A 16,564-nucleotide genomic window follows, 5' to 3' on the forward strand; every position below is an offset into this window, starting at 1 on the left:
CTCTATGGCTAGTGCGTGTAATTTGTTGTTGTTGTTGTTTGCTTTTGAGACGGTGTCACACTCAGTCGCCCAGGCTGGAGTGCAGTGGCGCGATCTTGGCTCACTGCAACCTCCTTCAAGTTATTCTCCTGCCTCAGTCTCCCAAGCAGCTGGGATTACAGGCATGCACCACCATGCCCGGCTAATTTTTGTATTTTCTGTAGAGATGGGGTTTCACCATGTTGATCAGGCTGGTCTCGAACTCCTGACCTTAGGTGATCCGCCCACCTTGGCCTCCCAAAGTGCTGGGATTACAGGTGTGAGCCACCACTCCACATACCACATTAGTATGTGTAATTGACACTTGTTCCTACCTCAAAGGCTGTTATGAGAATTAAATGAGCTAATGCATGTAAAATGCATCTGCATAATATATAACACAGCTCAATAAATGTGAGTTGCTACTGTTGATTATTATGGCCACGTTTGCCGCTGATGATGTTCAACCACTGAAAAGCATCGTTTTCTTTCTTCTGGTAACTGTGTGTACTGAATGCCTCGCGTCTGTCCCTACAGCACTTTTCAGTCTGTCACAATCCTGGGTCTTCGGGGGACTGTACCGGTCGCCCTTGGAGTGCTCGCAGCAGGGAAGAAGGAGCGAGCAGGGAGGAGCTGAGGAGGGTCGGAGCGGAAGGGACACCCAGAGACTGAGATGAGAGAGGGGCTATAAGAAGAGAAACCAGTCGCAGCAAAACAGAACTCTCGACAAACGCACGCCCTCTTTGCGCTCTCCGTTTCTTTGGACCTGGATGGAATTGTTTTACTTTGCATCGCGGGACTGCGCTGCGGACAGGGCGGGGCGGCCCAATGGCCACCCCGGGGTTACTCTGTTCCCCTTCAGCCTTCCCTCCCGGCCCCGCCCCGCGATTGGCCGGCGCGCCCCGGGGCTGCCGCCGATTGGTGCTCGCCGGCCGGAGCCGCTGGGCTTAAAGAGGGGGCGGGGGCGCGCTGCCCAGCAGCGCTGCTGTCCCCGCCGTGCGCCCTTCGCCGCCGAGCTCGCAGCCTCCGGGGCCCACCTCCGCCTCCAGTGTCCCGCCTCGGGCCGTCGCCCTCCAGCGGCTCGCGAGCGTGAGAGACGTACCTGGGCAGGCACTGTCCAGCCCAGGCCCAGGCACAGCCGTGAGGGGCGAGGCACGGGGACATCCTGGCGGCCACCATGGTGGCCACGTGCCTGCAGGTGGTGGGCTTCGTCACGAGCTTCGTGGGCTGGATCGGCGTCATCGTGACCACCTCCACCAATGACTGGGTGGTGACCTGCGGCTACACCATCCCCACCTGCCGCAAGCTGGATGAGCTGGGCTCCAAGGGGCTGTGGGCCGACTGCGTCATGGCCACGGGGCTGTACCACTGCAAGCCCCTGGTGGACATCCTCATCCTGCCGGGTAAGGACCCGAGCTTGGCGGCGGCTCCCAAATCCTTATCCTCTGGGTAGAGAGCGGGATATTAGACAGCGGTCACAGAGACATTTTGGGGGCTTGAAGACCTTTGGGTATATTTTTGACATCCCTAGTCCCACCTTGTTGTAGAAGAATTAGGCAGCTCCGAACTTAACTTCTCTAGGCCTCAGTATTCTTATCTGGAATTTGGGATAATAGTGGCAATGTGGCCGGTGGTAACGCTGGCCGAGTCCCTTTGAGAATGAACAAACCGGAACACCCAATAGGAACCGAGTCCGTGTTAATTACTGCGGCCCCAGCCCGCATCCTTCCACCGTCCGCTTCCCGAAGTGCTTCCCCCTCCCGCCCGGCCTCCCCCGGGGCGTCGAGCCTTCGCGTTAGATTCCGCCCGTAGAGGTGAGAAGGAGCGTGTTAACACAAGCTGACAGGAGAATCGAACCGGCTCAGGCTGAGTTTCCCGGTCCTCATGGGATGGGCGAAGCGCCCCCGGCCAGGTTAGAGCCCTCCTAACTCTGTCAGCCCAGCCGCTGAACGATTCACGTCCAAGGCTCTCTGGGCTGCCTGGTTTGGGAAATGTCAGGTTGATTCCCGCAGAGTGCCCAGGGCCATCTCCGCTGCCCCCGCTACCCCCGCCCCTGCTGTGGGCGCGTCAGACGGCGGGGCTGCGGTGACGCCGGCTCCCGCTTCGCGCCGCTGGGTTGGATAGGGACGAGCGGGCGCTCCTCCGAGGGAGGACTCAACTGGGGAGACACGGAGCGCGCCGCCGAGGGTCGCTCGCCGCCGAGGGTCGCTCGCCGCCACCCTTCCAGCGTGTCTCAGAGTGGGAAGGGGAGGTAAAAATTGACAGCCTAGCGCGGCCGGGGGCCACATCTTCACATGTGTCCTGTGGAAACATTTTGGGCGACAGTCTCAATTCAGATTTAAACCAATGGGTTGGGCAATGGCGAGGTCGCGGGCACCCCCTTGGTTTTCTGCTGGAATCTCTGCCCTACCCCAAAGGCATGTCCTTGTCCCGGTCCCTACAAGGTGGGCTTCTGTCCCCCAGCCTTCGTGGATTGTGCTCACTTAAGGGATTTTCCCGGTTTCCTCAAGATGGGGAGAAACCTGTCCCTGAAGCCGCCAGTCAGATGAGACTCTCTGCTCGCCCCTTAAGCCTCCTCCAAGCGCGCCCTATTTCCGGTCCTCTCAGTCGGAATCTGAATCCCTCCTTCCTCCTTGCTGCCTAGTACTTGGCTCTTATCCCCACAAAGGCACATTTTATGGTGTTTTTTGTTGATTGTTCGTGAGTGAAGTTCTCCCACTACGTTTTAAATTCCTTGAAGATAGAGATGGCGTCCTGTTATTCTGTTTGCTTCCTCTTCTGGACCTGGCATGGCCTCTGGCACACAGTAGCTGCCGGCAGTGCTTGCCTGGTTTGCCTTACGCTATCCTTTCCTTCATTTTGAACTTTCAGAAGGCCAGAAGTCAATGAACCCAGATCTAGACTCAGCTTTGGCTAATGCTGGTGTTGGCAGACCCGGGCCAGCCTCCGGGATCCAGGACTCACAATCTGGGTGAGGGGGGACAAATTGCTAGCCTCAGTGAACCACGGTTGTCTTCTTTTAAAAGTTAAAATCAGAACAACCACCCATCTTTCACGATTATTTGAGGATTAAATGAGATTAGAAATGTAATCTCCTTTGAGATACTAGATGCTTCATGAATGGTAGCTATAGTACTTTATTAAAAGCTGGGCATGGTATTTGTAGGGATCTTTGAAGCACAAAATTACCTTTGCTTCCTTCTCCTGAAATTAACTTTATTGAGCATTCAGTGCCAAGTGGTTTGTTTTCAGAGAACAAAGGCTGTCCTCCAGAGGGGAGTGCATACTGGGGGTGGGGGGGGGGGGTGGGGTGGTGGTGGGCGGCGCTAGTCCTTCCTGCCTTTCCCCTCCCTCATACTTTGGGTGGAGGCAGGAACAGTCCTCAGTCCCTATCTTTTGGTGTCCGGACATGGCCTTGGCACTGTAGCATGTGGACAGCCAGTGCCATGGATTTCAGAACCTGCATTGCCAGTTGACTGCCTCCTTTGTGTGAGTGCTGGCTCTCTACAAGCCGCAGGGGTGGACGGCTGGGTCAGGGGATGGGCCTCAGACTTCCTGAAGCTCCTTTCTGGAGATCTTCAAGTCAGTAGACACTTGACTGATTATCTTTAATTCTGAAAGGGCTGAAATGGGCAGTGCTAGAAGAAGGCCCTTGTGAAGTCTGAATTCTGGCAAAACGTTCCTTGCTAAGAGACAGCGTTGAAGTTAGGCCTTTTTGCACGTGCTGGTCCTAGTGTGTCAGGCAGATGTCGGGCTAGTTTCCTGGCTTTGCTATTAACTCTGCCTCACCCAGGCCGCTAGTACTAGTTTCTTCTGAGCAAAAAAGGGAGGGCAATAAATGCCCCCCGCCCCCCTGCCTTTTTTAAGAGGAGGGAGAGTTTTAATGAGAAACATTACATTTAAAAGTGAAACAAATTTGTCTGTGAAATTCTCCCAGTATCTTGTCAGATTTATTCTAAATAAATGTGACACATATTGTAATCTGTTTCTTAATAAAGCTTTTACTTGGCATTTTACTTGACAGGATAAAGTTCATGTAGTTTTGCTCTACTCTTCTATTTTTCAGTTCTCTTGTTCCTTGATTCGCAATTGTTTCCATGATCTGTTGTGGGCACTGTGTTAACTCTGTGAATACCAAGGCAGGTGTCTGCCCTCCAGGAATCCTGAGGGCTGGAGAGATGCCTTTTAAACAATGATGGACAGTTGGGGAAGGATGCCCAGGGCACTGTGGGTGAGGCAGGAGATGGGCCCAACCCTTTAGGGGCAGGATCCATGAGGACAGCAGCCTCTGGGGAGACAGCAAAGAGAGGAAGCCTGAGTCTTAGTTTAGTCTGGGTTAGGGCCACAGCCAATGTGAATGAAAGCACATGGTTAGGAGAAAATCACCTAGGACACCTGGAGATGAAAGCACTGCACTGAGACAGACAAAGAACACCAATGACAGCAACTAACCTTTTTTGAGGATTTGGTATAGGCACTGTTTTAAGCACTGCATAAATTAACTAATGTAATCTTCAGTAGAATTCTGTTAGAGAGATGTAGGTACTGTTATATTATTATCGATACTTTGTTTGTTTATTTATTTATTTTGAGAAAGAGTCTTGCTCTGTCACCTGGGCTGGAGTGCAGTGGCTCGATCTCAGCTCACTGCAACCTCCGCCTCTCAGGTTCAAGCGATTCTCCTGCCTCAGCCTCCCCGAGTAGCTGGGACTACAGGCACACACCACCACACCAGGCTAATTTTTGTATTTTTAGTAGAGACGGGGTTTCACCCTGTTGGCCAGGCTGATCTTGAACTCCTGACCTCAGAAGATCCGCCTGCCTTGGCCTCCCAAAGTGCTGAGATTAGAGGTGTGAGCCACCATGCCTGGCCTGTTGTTACTTTATAGATGTGGAAAGTAAGGTATCATGGTTAAGTAACTTGCCCAAGGTCACAAAGGTAGAGCTATCAATAGCAGACTGGAACCAATAGAGGCCCTCACAGAATGATTCTTGGGAGATTTGAGTTTTCATCTGAACTTTCTCAGGGGGATGTAATAATGTAAATGGACTCTTGGCCCCTCCATCCTGGAAGCTTGGCCAAGTGGCCTAAACCAGGGGTCCCCATTTAGTTTCTCCAGCCCCCTTTTTTCTTGCTGAGTTGTTTTAAAAGTTGAAAAGTGCTTAGTGACCTTGGACAACATTAGCACCTTCTAAGTCCTGGAATCCGCCAAGAAGGAGGAAGGGAGATGGTGCTGAATTCCCCTAAGGCAGGGCTCAGGAAGCAAGAGAACCCTGTGGTCTAACCTTTCCCATCTGCTCTCTTGTTCCCAGGCTACGTGCAGGCCTGCCGCGCCCTGATGATTGCTGCCTCTGTCCTGGGTCTGCCGGCCATTTTACTGCTGCTGACTGTTCTTCCCTGTATCCGGATGGGCCAGGAGCCTGGTGTGGCTAAGTACAGGCGGGCCCAGCTAGCTGGTGTTTTGCTCATTCTGCTGGGTAAGACAGCTTTCTCAGTGGTACCCTACCTATGAGGGAGCCTGATGAATCTCAGATCTTGTGGTTGCTGCCTTCTCAAGTTCAAGAGAAATGTGAAAAGAAGCCAAGTGAAGCCAGTGGGGGATGGACTCCCACAATCTGTATCCCTTTGTATTTTATGGGCAGTTTACATAGAGGGCTAAGTAATGTCTCTGGGAGTCACTGACCATGAAAGTAAGTTTAAAAAGAGAAAGAGAAAGAGGATTTTGAAGGTAGGAAATACCTAAGGGAAAGACCTGAAAGATGGAAGCCTTCTCAGTCTTCACAGTAGAATCCTTTTTTGAACACCTATGCCCAGGTCCCACAGCAGATCAATTGAATCAGAATTTTCTGGGCATCAGGCCAGGCAAAGATATTTTTTGAAAGCTTCCCAGGTGATGCTTATGTGCAGGCAAGACTGAGAAGCTCAGTTAATAAAGAAGGAGGCCGAGGTGGGCGGATCACCTGAGGTTGGAAGTTCAAGACCAGCCTGGCCAACATGGTGAAACCCCATCTCTACTAAAAATACAAAAATTAGCCAGGTATGGTGGTGCACGCCTGTAATCCCAGCTACTCAGGGGGGTGCTGAGGCAGGAGAATCATTCGAACCCAGGAGGCAGAGGTTGCGGTGAGCCAAGATCACGCTGCTGCGTTCCAGCCTGGGTGACAGAGTGCAAAGAGTGCAACTCCAAAAAAAAAAAAAAAAAATAAGAAGAAAGAAAGAAAGAAAGAAAAAAGTAAAGAAGAGGGCAAGAGAAAAGTCAGGAGTTGAGGGTGGTTAGACCACCAGGTGATGGCTCCATCCTTTAACTCAGTAAGCCTTCCTTGCGCATGTGGGCCAGGCACCATGATAGGTACTGGGGACACTGGGGAAAACAGGCCGTCTTTGCTTTGAGTGTACTTGGACATCTCAATAGAATATGGTATGTGCTCATGTAGAAAAGGTATATAGGCTATGCATACACATAGGAAGGCACCTAACCCGGACTGGATGAGTTTCCAGAGCAGAAGAACCCAGCAGTAAGCCCCGAGACTTGAAGAGGAGGTGGGCTGGCCAGGAATTGAGGGGAGGGACAGTCCAGGGACAGGAAATGGCATGTGCTCATTTGGTTTTGCTGATTATACCTGCACATAGAGGGCTTCATTTAACAACCTATGGAGGGTCCTTCTAGCTCTATTCTCGTCAGTGATTTAATTTCTCTCCTTTTTTTCCCCCTCAGATGCTAGTTTCATTAGCACATTCTAAATCCTAATAGACAATATGAATTTTAAGAACAACAACTCCTGTTGCAAAGTGCACATATCAGTGAGAAGAAATTAGTCTGGATATGGGTTAGATATAAAATCATGCTCTTCTGAAACAAGGAATTCATACCCCCAGATTGACATATCAGATGAATTTGAGGGGTAAGGATAAGGGGTCAGGGTTCTGTATGGGTTGATGCCACTTAGTGGTGGGTACCGCCCATCTGGAGGCCTCACATTCACAATGACACCAGTAAGGTGAGGGGACATGAGAGGTGGGGCACCATTTTCCAGGATTGCAAAGGGACGGAGGTTTGCAGGTTCTTGTGAAGCCACAAGGGTGTGTGTGTGTGTGTGTGTGTGTTAGCAGGAGTGAAAAGACCACTGTAATTTCCAGAGAAAAATCTGGATGTGGAAATTTTGGTTCCAGCCACAAAGAATTTGTGTGCCAGCATCACACGGAACACATATCAGCATCCGGTGCTTTATCTGACTCACAGGGCCCCCCTCTTGCAGTGCTCTATGGAGGTCAGATCTATTGTCTGACTCCCTTTCCAACAGGAAAGTCAAAGATCCACAAGTAAACTGGGTTTGCAGAATCCAGGTGAAACCCTTCTCCTAGACACTTGCTGTTTGTTACTTTCCTTACATTCTCACAGAAGCCCCGGAAGGTTCTCTTGGGCTCTGAGGATGGCAGAGCCAAAAGGTGGGTCTGTTGTGTTGGGTGCTCATGTTTAGAAATTCTGGCCTTCCATATGAATGTCACAGGTATCCACAAGTAAGAGAACACACTAAAACAAACATACAAACACTGGAAAACAGAGGGATAAAAGCAAAGTATACATAGTTTAAAAAACTCTAAAAACAACAGAATTGTTTAGTTGAATAATCAGGGATATTGAAGGAAAAAGCAACCGGTGGTTTGAAAGTTCCTAGCTGAATTTGTTTTTCTTTATCTTCTAAAAGTGGGTTGATATAGATAGGCAGAATCACAGAGGAAGAAAGCGAGGTGGGGCTGGGGAGTGGGTGAGTGCCTCAGTCCCTGTTTGCCTGTCTGGAGTGAAACTATGGGGGAAGCAGGACATGGAGGGATCTGACCCCACCCAAGGAGGCTGCCCGCTTCCGGACACTCACCAGAGTCCCCTCATTGCCCTTTTACGGCCTTGCATTTCCGATATTGTCTGCCTGCTTTGCTCCTATCCGGATTTGTTTCTCAGTGGGTCACCACTGCCTTTGGGTTGGATGTTGTTTTGACTGGAACGAGCTAGCTCTGGAAATGTAAAGCTCATTGTCTCAAGCATGGCACCTGCTGATCTCCTCTAGGTCTTCTCACCACGGAGCCCCAAGTGCCTTGTTTCCCCTGTTGGCAGTGGTGGGAGGAGCACGGGGAGTGAAGGCTCCCTTTGTGTTGCTCTGGACTGGTTTCTGTCACTCCCCCAGAGAAGCCAGCGCTAGGCCTGTGCAGGGTCCTCAGGGTCACTGAATTGGGGCTGAACAAACACACCTCATTCGACCAAAGAAGATGAGGCACCTCCTGGGTTTCGGGGGCCTGGGAACTGGACACAGTGTCACAGCTAGTCCTGGTATGGGAACTGTGAACACTGCTAATTAAAATCAGTTTTTCCTGACCCTGAAAATCTGTAATTATTTTTGTGAAAGCTTAAAAAAATTGTGTCTGTTGTACAACTTTATCTTCTCAGCAGTTACGTTTAATGGTGTGAGGGTTTGGTTCCTGCTGTGGAGGAAGAAATAGGAGCCAGTTGCTTCTAAAGCCAGATGAGTAGCACAGGAGCAGCAGGCTCTCAGATCTGTGGTGGATTTGAGGCTAATCTGTTTGTGGCTTTTCAAGAGTCCCTACCAAGGCAGGAGGTGCCTGTGCCCTGAATTGTTTGATCTTATCAGTCGGAGTCAGATCCAACTGTGCTGAATCTGGAACCTACTACTTTCTAGCTGTGTGAACTAGGGCAGTTCCTTAATGTCTCTGGTCCCTTTCATAAAATGGGAACAATAACGCCTGCTTCTCAGGTTAGTAAAAACAGTGAAATGATGTGTGAAAATTATTTAGCATAGGATCTGGCACATTGTAAGTGCTCAATAAATGGTTATTATTATTGTTATTGTTGGTTAGCTGGTTAAAAGAATACCCAGAGAGCAGCTGGGTATTCTTCCCGTCAATTTCCTTCTTTTTATTTTTATTTTATTTTTATTTTTTGAGACGGAGCTTTGCTCTGTCGCCCAGGCTAGAGTGCAGTGGCGCAATCTTGGCTCACTGCAACCTCTGCCACCCGGGTTCAAGCGATTCTCCTGCCTCAGGCTCCCGACTAGCTGGGATTACTGGCATGTGCCACCATGGTCGGCTAATTTTTGTATTTTTTGTAGAGATGGGGTTTCACCATATTGGGCAGGCTGGTCTCGAACTCCTGAGCCGTGAGCCACCGCGCCCGGCCAAGAAGGTCTTTAAGAATGTTTTTATTGTGGAAAATACCAGACCTATGTAAAAGTAGAGGAATAGTATAATAAACTCCTGTGAACCCAACCTCCTCAACAGTGATCAACTCATGGCTGTAATATATGCTTCATCTTTCCACTTCTTCGTTTCTTCCAGTCTTCAGATTTTTTAAAGGAAATCTTAGATAGCATATCAAGAAAGATTTTTTTTTTTGCTATTACTAATGTAAGAAGTCAGAATAATTTAAATGATTTTAATGAAAATTTTGCTTTGTGCTAGAAATGATGCTTTTAAAAGTTCTTTCAGGGCTGGGCGTGGTGGCTCATGCCTGTAATCACAGCACTTTGGGAGGCTGAGGTGGCTGGATCACCTGAGATCGGGAGTTCGAAACCAGCCTGACCAACATGGAGAAACCCTGTCTCTACTTAAAATATAAAATTAGCAGGGCATGGTGGCACACGCCTGTAATCCCGGCTACTCGGGAGGCCGAGGCAGTAGAATCACTTGAACCCAGGAGGCAGAGGTTGTGGTGAGCCGAGATCACGCCATTGCACTCCAGCCTGGGCAACAAGAGCAACAATCCGTCTCAAAAAAACAAAAAACAAAAAAACCAACCAAAAAACAAAAAATACAAAAATTAGCCAGTTGTGGCAGGCACCTGTAATCCCAGCTACTCGGGAGGCTGAGGCACGAGAATTGCTTGAACCCATGTGGCGGAGTTTGCAGTGAGCTGAGATCATGCCACTGCACTCCAGCCTGGGCGACAGAGTGAGACTGTCTCAAAAAAAAAAAAAAAAAAAAAAAAAAAGAAAAAGTCCTTTCAGTGGAAAGTGACAAAGCTTGAAAAAAGGTTCACTGGGGCCAGGCATGGTGGTTCATGCCTGTAATCTAGCACTTTGGAAGGCAGACGCGGGCAGATTGCTTGAGCCCAGGAGTTCAAGACCAGCCTGGCCAACATGGCAAAACCCCATCCCTACTAAAAATAGAAAAGTTAGGCCAGCCTGGTGGTGTGCACCTGTGATCCCAGCCACTTGAGAGGCTGAGGATCGACGCTCGGGAGAACGAGGCTGCAGTGAGTCGAGATTGCACCACTGCCCTCCAGCCTGGATGACAGAGATCCTATCCAAAAAAAAAAAAAGGAGATTTATTGGAAGGAGGAAGAAATGTCAGTGTCTACTGATCTTGTCTTTCTCTGCCTCTTTGGCTGTCTGTCTGTCTCTCTTTCTCTCAGTTGTTACCTCCAAAGTCAAACATACCTGTATTGATTTTATTTAACTTCATGTTTATTTAACTCCATGTATTACCATGTGTCATCTCATCTTTAAAGAGATTAAAAGCCACACTTACATTTCATTGCTTTAAAATGGACTTCTCAAATATTTTCTGTTTGGTCATGTCACCATCATTCTTAGTTTTTATCAAGGCATATGTTTTCAATTAAAGAATGTATTGTGTTGCATTATTTGAAACTTGTTCTCAAAAGGGGCAAACAATTTTATTCTTTGAAGAGCAGGGAATTCTACTTATGAGAGGACCAGGTTTAGATATATCTGCCTTTACATAGTGAAGCTTTCTTCTCCCTTCCCTTTCTCTCCCTTCTCTTCCCCCTTCTCCTCCTCATTTTTAGCTAAGAATATGCCTCGGTTTTACTTTCTGTTTTCCGACAACAAATGGTAACCCCCTCCCACCTTTTGTAGTTAACTATTGCATCTTCTGAAGGCAAAAGAGGAGAAAAACTGAAAAATCTGAGTGCTAAAATTACTCTGTCTTGTTTTTAGAGACTTAATTTAAAAATAAATTCTGATGATATAAAAAGAAAAAGAACAAAAATTCCCTTTGTCTGTCTTCAGTTTTCTTGACCTTACAGGTAACTGACTTTCTAGAAAAACATTTTCTTTATTTTTCCCAAATAACAGAGAGAACCATTCCAAACTCATCTTTTTGGGTTTGCAAATAAAATAAAAACTATCAGGCCTTCTATGTCTTTAAGAAAGGCAATTTTTTTGGCTAGTTATATTAATATTTCACATTTTTTAAAGTTAAGTAATGATTTGACTTGCATTTTTAACTTTACTGGTCAAAACATGTCTCTTTCTCCCTTGAAACCATTGCTGAAATTGAGTAAATTCTCCTTTTTTAGTTTTTAAACATTTTTCATTTTGGGTTCAATTGAAGGTCACTGTTTTCAGTGAGCCTCTCATTTCCTTTCATGTTGTGTGGTAGTCTGTCATTTTTTAGTGGTTTTGATGTGGTTCATCTTCGAGAGCCACAGGAATTCCACCCAGGGTTCATTTGTCTCCTAGGAAGTAAAGAGCCTGCTGGCACTCATTTGCCTTGTTTTGTGTGAATTGTAAGAGAAGGATATCTTTAATGAGGTCAATGATGAGCTTGCGACTTTAAGTGTGTTAAAGTCACAATAAGATTTTATGACTTTGGACGTCAGTTTTGGTGTGTATGAAGTGAAATGTAGAATTGAAATGAGACTACTTCTCATCTATCCATCCATTTGTTCCCCTGTTCACTCATCCATCCCTATGGAGGTTCACTGTATGAAATGTTTAGACCTTTTTCTGATTTTTCCCTTTTTCTAATGATTTATATTGGAATAAAACCTAACAAAATCCCTAAAATACTCAAAACCAAGACTGATGGTTACTTTTGGGATATTGAGTCTGATTATTTCCCTGTGTGAAGATAATCTTGTCTTATTATTTGCTTAAGGGAACAATTAAATGAATTTAGAGGCAGTTTCTTGTCTTATTCTATAAAATCTAAACTAAATGTGAAAGTTAGGTTTACAATGGATGTGGGGAATGCTTTCCTGCACATGTGTGCACATGTGCTGTATGTGTAAATACAAAGTATAGTTGAAAAATATAAAACTTGATTTGAACCCTGAGTTGTTTTGAAACCTGTTAATTGTTTATAGGAAAGATCGGTTAGATTGAACCATATCACTTGTTTGGGAATTAGAACTTTTTTCCCTACAGAATTCAGCTTTTCACTCTCCTTCTTTTTCCTCTAAACAAGCCTGGTTGTTTGGAAGCCTTTGCTAGGTTGCTGTTTTTTGCCCGCAGCAGAATGAATGCCCACTTTTGAGGTTTAGGGCTGTGTAAGTAGGTTGTGTATTGCTATGGAAAATCTACAGTAGTTCTCTCTGGCTGAAACACTCCAGAAGAGGATTTTAGTCCCCTTTCCTGACAGAGAAAAAGGTTTTTCTCTGTGTCTTGCTGAAAGTAGAGACTCTGATAATAGCCAAGCAGTTCTCCAAGAGTGCCTGATTTGGAATTCATGCCAGAGAAGAGAAAGAAAAAGACTTTCCCCTGCATCTGAGGTTTCTAAAGTCCTGAGCTAGAAAGGGAGGTTTCAGGTACACACTGCTTTTCTTGAACATTCTAGTCACAGAAGGAAAATACATCTTCTCATGGTATCTCATATGAAAATATTACAGAAGCTGGCATGACTGTGCTTACTTTTTAAGAAAAAAGTAGCATATGGACAGATTTTAGCTTCTTCTTCTTCTTCTTCTTCTTCTTCTTCTTCTTTTTTTTTTTTGACACAGAATCGTGCTCTGTTGCCCAGGCTGGAGTGCAGTGGCGAGATCTCCGCTCACTGCATGCAACCTCTGCCTTCTGGGTTCAAGCAATTCTCCCTGCCTCAGCCTCCTGAATAGCTGGGATTACAGTCGCCCACCATCCATGCCTGGCTAATTTTTGTATTTTTTAGTAGAGATGGAGTTTTGCCATGTTGGCCAGGCTGGTCTTGAACTCCTGACCTCAGGTGATTCACCCACCTTGGCCTCCCAAAGTGCTGGGATTACAGGTGTGAGCCACCATGCCTGGCCAATTTTAGCTTCTTAGATAATCTATAAATAATTAATGGAGTGAATTTGGGCTGTTAGAAAGCCAGTCTGGGCAATTCATAGCTTTTCAAATTAACTCTCTTCCTTCTGATTTCCTCTTGAGATCTATTCTTTTTAAGGATAGAAATCATATCTTTCTATGTATATCTATATCCAGCTTGTGGGGTAGGCTTGATCTATTGTCAATAAAAATCTATGTTACAAGCAACACAAATGCGATGAGATTGTTTAAAAGGTCTTTCAAAATGGGTAAGACCAATCTTTTTTTCCATTTAGAACTAATATACAAGGCTGTTAGATTTGATTGCTTATGTTAAGTTATATTTCTTCTCTGTGGGCATAGAGAGTAAGTTAGAAAATCACTTACTATGAGTAAAAATCAGAAAAAAGCTTGCTGAGCTGAAAGTGATAACAGTACCCCTGGTGGCAAACATCAGACTGGCAGTGCAGTATTCTGTCTTGAATTTGTTGATGGAAACCTCATTGTTATTATTATTGTTATTATTATTTTTCTGTCTGCCAACTTTAATGTGCCATCTCAACTTAAAGAGGTTTGGAGTTACTTTGTTTAGAGCTGTGTTGTTCGGTACAGTAGCCACTAGCTACATGTGGCCATTTAAATTAAAATTAATGAAAATTCAAAATTCAGTTCTTCATCTCACTAGCCTCATGGCAAATGATCAATGGTCCCACATAACTTGTGGCCACTCCATTTGACAGTGCTGGTCTAGAGATTTGAAAAAAATTAAAAAAAAGTCTTTATAGCATCTTGCCTGCCCATGTTTTGTTACTTTGCTTATAAAGAGGTGAAAAACTACATGATATATAAGCTATTTCTTATTTTACTCTATAAAATCAAAACCAAAATGAAGATTAGATTGATTGGTGCAAGACCGTAAGTAAAGTTCTACCATTTTGACCCTTGAATGGGTGAGTTTTTCTACTCCAAGGACTGTTCATTTGTGTGTTGGGATTTTGTGATTGTGAACAGCGTAACACAAACTTGAACCTTTATCTGGTACTCCATTTTCATCTAGCAACATTCACCACAGCAAGAGAAATTTCATACCTTCTCCAGATCTTTGTAATGTGAATTGAACAAACTGAGAAAATAGAGTGGAAAATTGAGGTGGCTGCCATCTTGTTTCTCATTTTTGAATAGCTCAGATCATTCAGCCATTCAACTGGTCTACGTTGAGCACATACTATTTGCCTTGTACTAAGGTAGACATAAGTAAGACATGGACCCTACCTTCAAGGAACTCAGAGCTTAGAATGATGCATAGACATGTAAAGCGATAATTATAATACAATTAAGTAAGAATACTAATTTTAGAATTATAACTGTAGATATGAAGTGTTGATATACAAGTAAATACAAATAAATATTTTTTGGACTTAAATGGTTTATTTCTAGGTTTTTACATTGGAATTATTTTGTTTCTGCCACCTGCTGAAAAAAATAAGGACCCAGCAGTCAGCTGCTTCTACAGATGCCAACTGCTACATATTGGTTCAGTGTTGAGGGAGCAGAGCTGTGTGTATGGAGCTTTTTGGAGCTGGTTGGAAGCCACAAGTGTGTGTATGTGGAGGAGTGGGCCTGCCCACGTGCTTGGTGTGTGATGGTTGCGCCCAGTCACGGCCTCTCCATGTCTCTCCAGCTCTCTGCGCCATTGTTGCCACCATCTGGTTTCCTGTGTGCGCCCACCGTGAGACCACCATCGTGAGCTTTGGCTACTCCCTGTATGCAGGCTGGATTGGTGCTGTGCTGTGCCTCGTGGGTGGCTGTGTCATCCTCTGCTGCGCTGGAGATGCCCAGGCCTTTGGAGAAAACCGTTTCTACTACACTGCGGGCTCTAGCTCCCCGACTCATGCCAAGAGTGCCCACGTATAAGAGGGCTGCCCGGCTGCCCACAGAGGTGCTGTTAGATGCTGGGCCCAGGGCCCTAGGTTTGCTCATCACAGTGGGGGGAAGCCCACTCCTCTGCCAGGCTCTAAAGCCAAAGGTCTAGAAAAGCATCCTGTCTGGCATTTTGTAGTCTTAACTTCTCCCCATTTCCCCCATCTTTTGGTTGCCTTAAAAGAAATCTCTAGCTCAGATAATGCCCAGACATTTTTTTCCCATGGTGTTGCCCCTATTAGCTCTTTTCTTGGGCATTCCTTTGCTGTTTATTAAAAATATATTATATATATTTTGTTTCTTTAAATTTCAAATGTTTTGCAAACATCACTGAGTTAGGTGGGGGTGAGGAAGAGAAATACAAGACACTTTTTTTTTTTTTAAATAGGGCCTCACTCTGTTGCTCAGGCTGGAGTGCGGTGGTGTGATTTCGGCTCACTGTAGCCTCAACCTCCCCAGCTCAAGTGATCCTCCTGCCTCAGCCTCCCAAGTAGCTGGGACTACAGGCGTTCACTACTACACCCAGCTAATTTTTAAGTTTTTTGTAGAGATGAGGGCTCCCTATGTTGCCCAGGTTGGTCTCGAACTCCTGGACTGAAAGTATCCTCCCGCCTCGGCCTCCCAAAGTGTTGGGATTATAGGAGTGAGCCACGGCACCGGCCAAGATGCTTTTCAAACCGATACAGATGACAATGGGAGCCTCATAAAGATGGCTTTTGTTTCTTCCCTTCAAGGTCATTTACTTGTACGAGACAGAAAAAGATAGCACTGGGGACATGGGATGGGGGAGGGAGGGCAATAGTGGAACGAACTTTCCATGGGAAACTTTCCCTTTTGTAAGTTGAGGGCCAGGGGTAGGGATATTTTTTAGTTTGTGATTTTACATTTATCTGTACATACTTTTTCAAGATTGATCATTTTTATAACCATGGTTTTCCTGAAATCCTCAATTCATCAATATGAAGGAAATGAACCACATAGACTTTATGCAATAAATAACAGTGCAAGTGAGTATAACTTTAACTGATGTTCCACAAAACATTTTTGATTTCAGGTTTGTATGATGTAGTTTTTAATCATACATTTTCATATGCTTCAAACTAACACATTTTTAAAGCTTTCCCCCACTTTTCTCTCTATTTGCATTGTTAGCCATCTTGAAGTGATGTTGTTTAACATAAATTGTACTGCTGAATTTGGCTTTACGGGTGTAAACACTGATGGTATATCAGTATCTGAGACCCCAGACTCTCCAAATACTGATGGTGCATTTTATTCTTTAAGTGAAATCTGTGCAATAAAATAACAGACTGTCTGCAAAACTGGCCTTCGATCTTCTGTTGTATCCAGAGGTATCATTATTGATTTAAAAAAAAAAATCTCATTAATCTCTACTGGTAATTTACAGGGAATCTGATCAGTGATTCAGGAACAAGTAATTCTGCCTTGCCTTGAATAATTAAAAAGTTATGTTTTATTCACTGTATCGCAGTGGTAATTTGTGGTCATGAAAGCGTAACCTCAGTGCTCTCTAGGTTTCTTAAGTGGGATGACTTTATGGCATCTTTAATCATCGATCAATGGGCAGCAATCA

The 16,564-nt window shown here is 45.6% G+C and overlaps 1 protein-coding gene across 1 annotated transcript; it reads left to right on the plus strand.

Moving 5' to 3' along the window:
- The first annotated feature begins 907 nt into the window (after positions 1 to 907).
- On the plus strand, positions 908 to 16,292 carry CLDN11 (claudin 11). The gene is made up of 3 exons (XM_054480988.2): positions 908 to 1,421; positions 5,332 to 5,496; positions 14,732 to 16,292. The coding sequence occupies exons 1-3, from the start codon at positions 1,196 to 1,198 to the stop codon at positions 14,962 to 14,964; spliced, it is 624 nt and encodes a 207-aa protein (XP_054336963.1). The 5' UTR covers positions 908 to 1,195; the 3' UTR covers positions 14,965 to 16,292.
- Positions 16,293 to 16,564: the final 272 nt, after the last annotated feature.

The sequence above is a fragment of the Pongo pygmaeus genome, chromosome 2 (assembly GCF_028885625.2).
Source record: "Pongo pygmaeus isolate AG05252 chromosome 2, NHGRI_mPonPyg2-v2.0_pri, whole genome shotgun sequence".
NCBI lineage: Eukaryota > Metazoa > Chordata > Mammalia > Primates > Hominidae > Pongo > Pongo pygmaeus.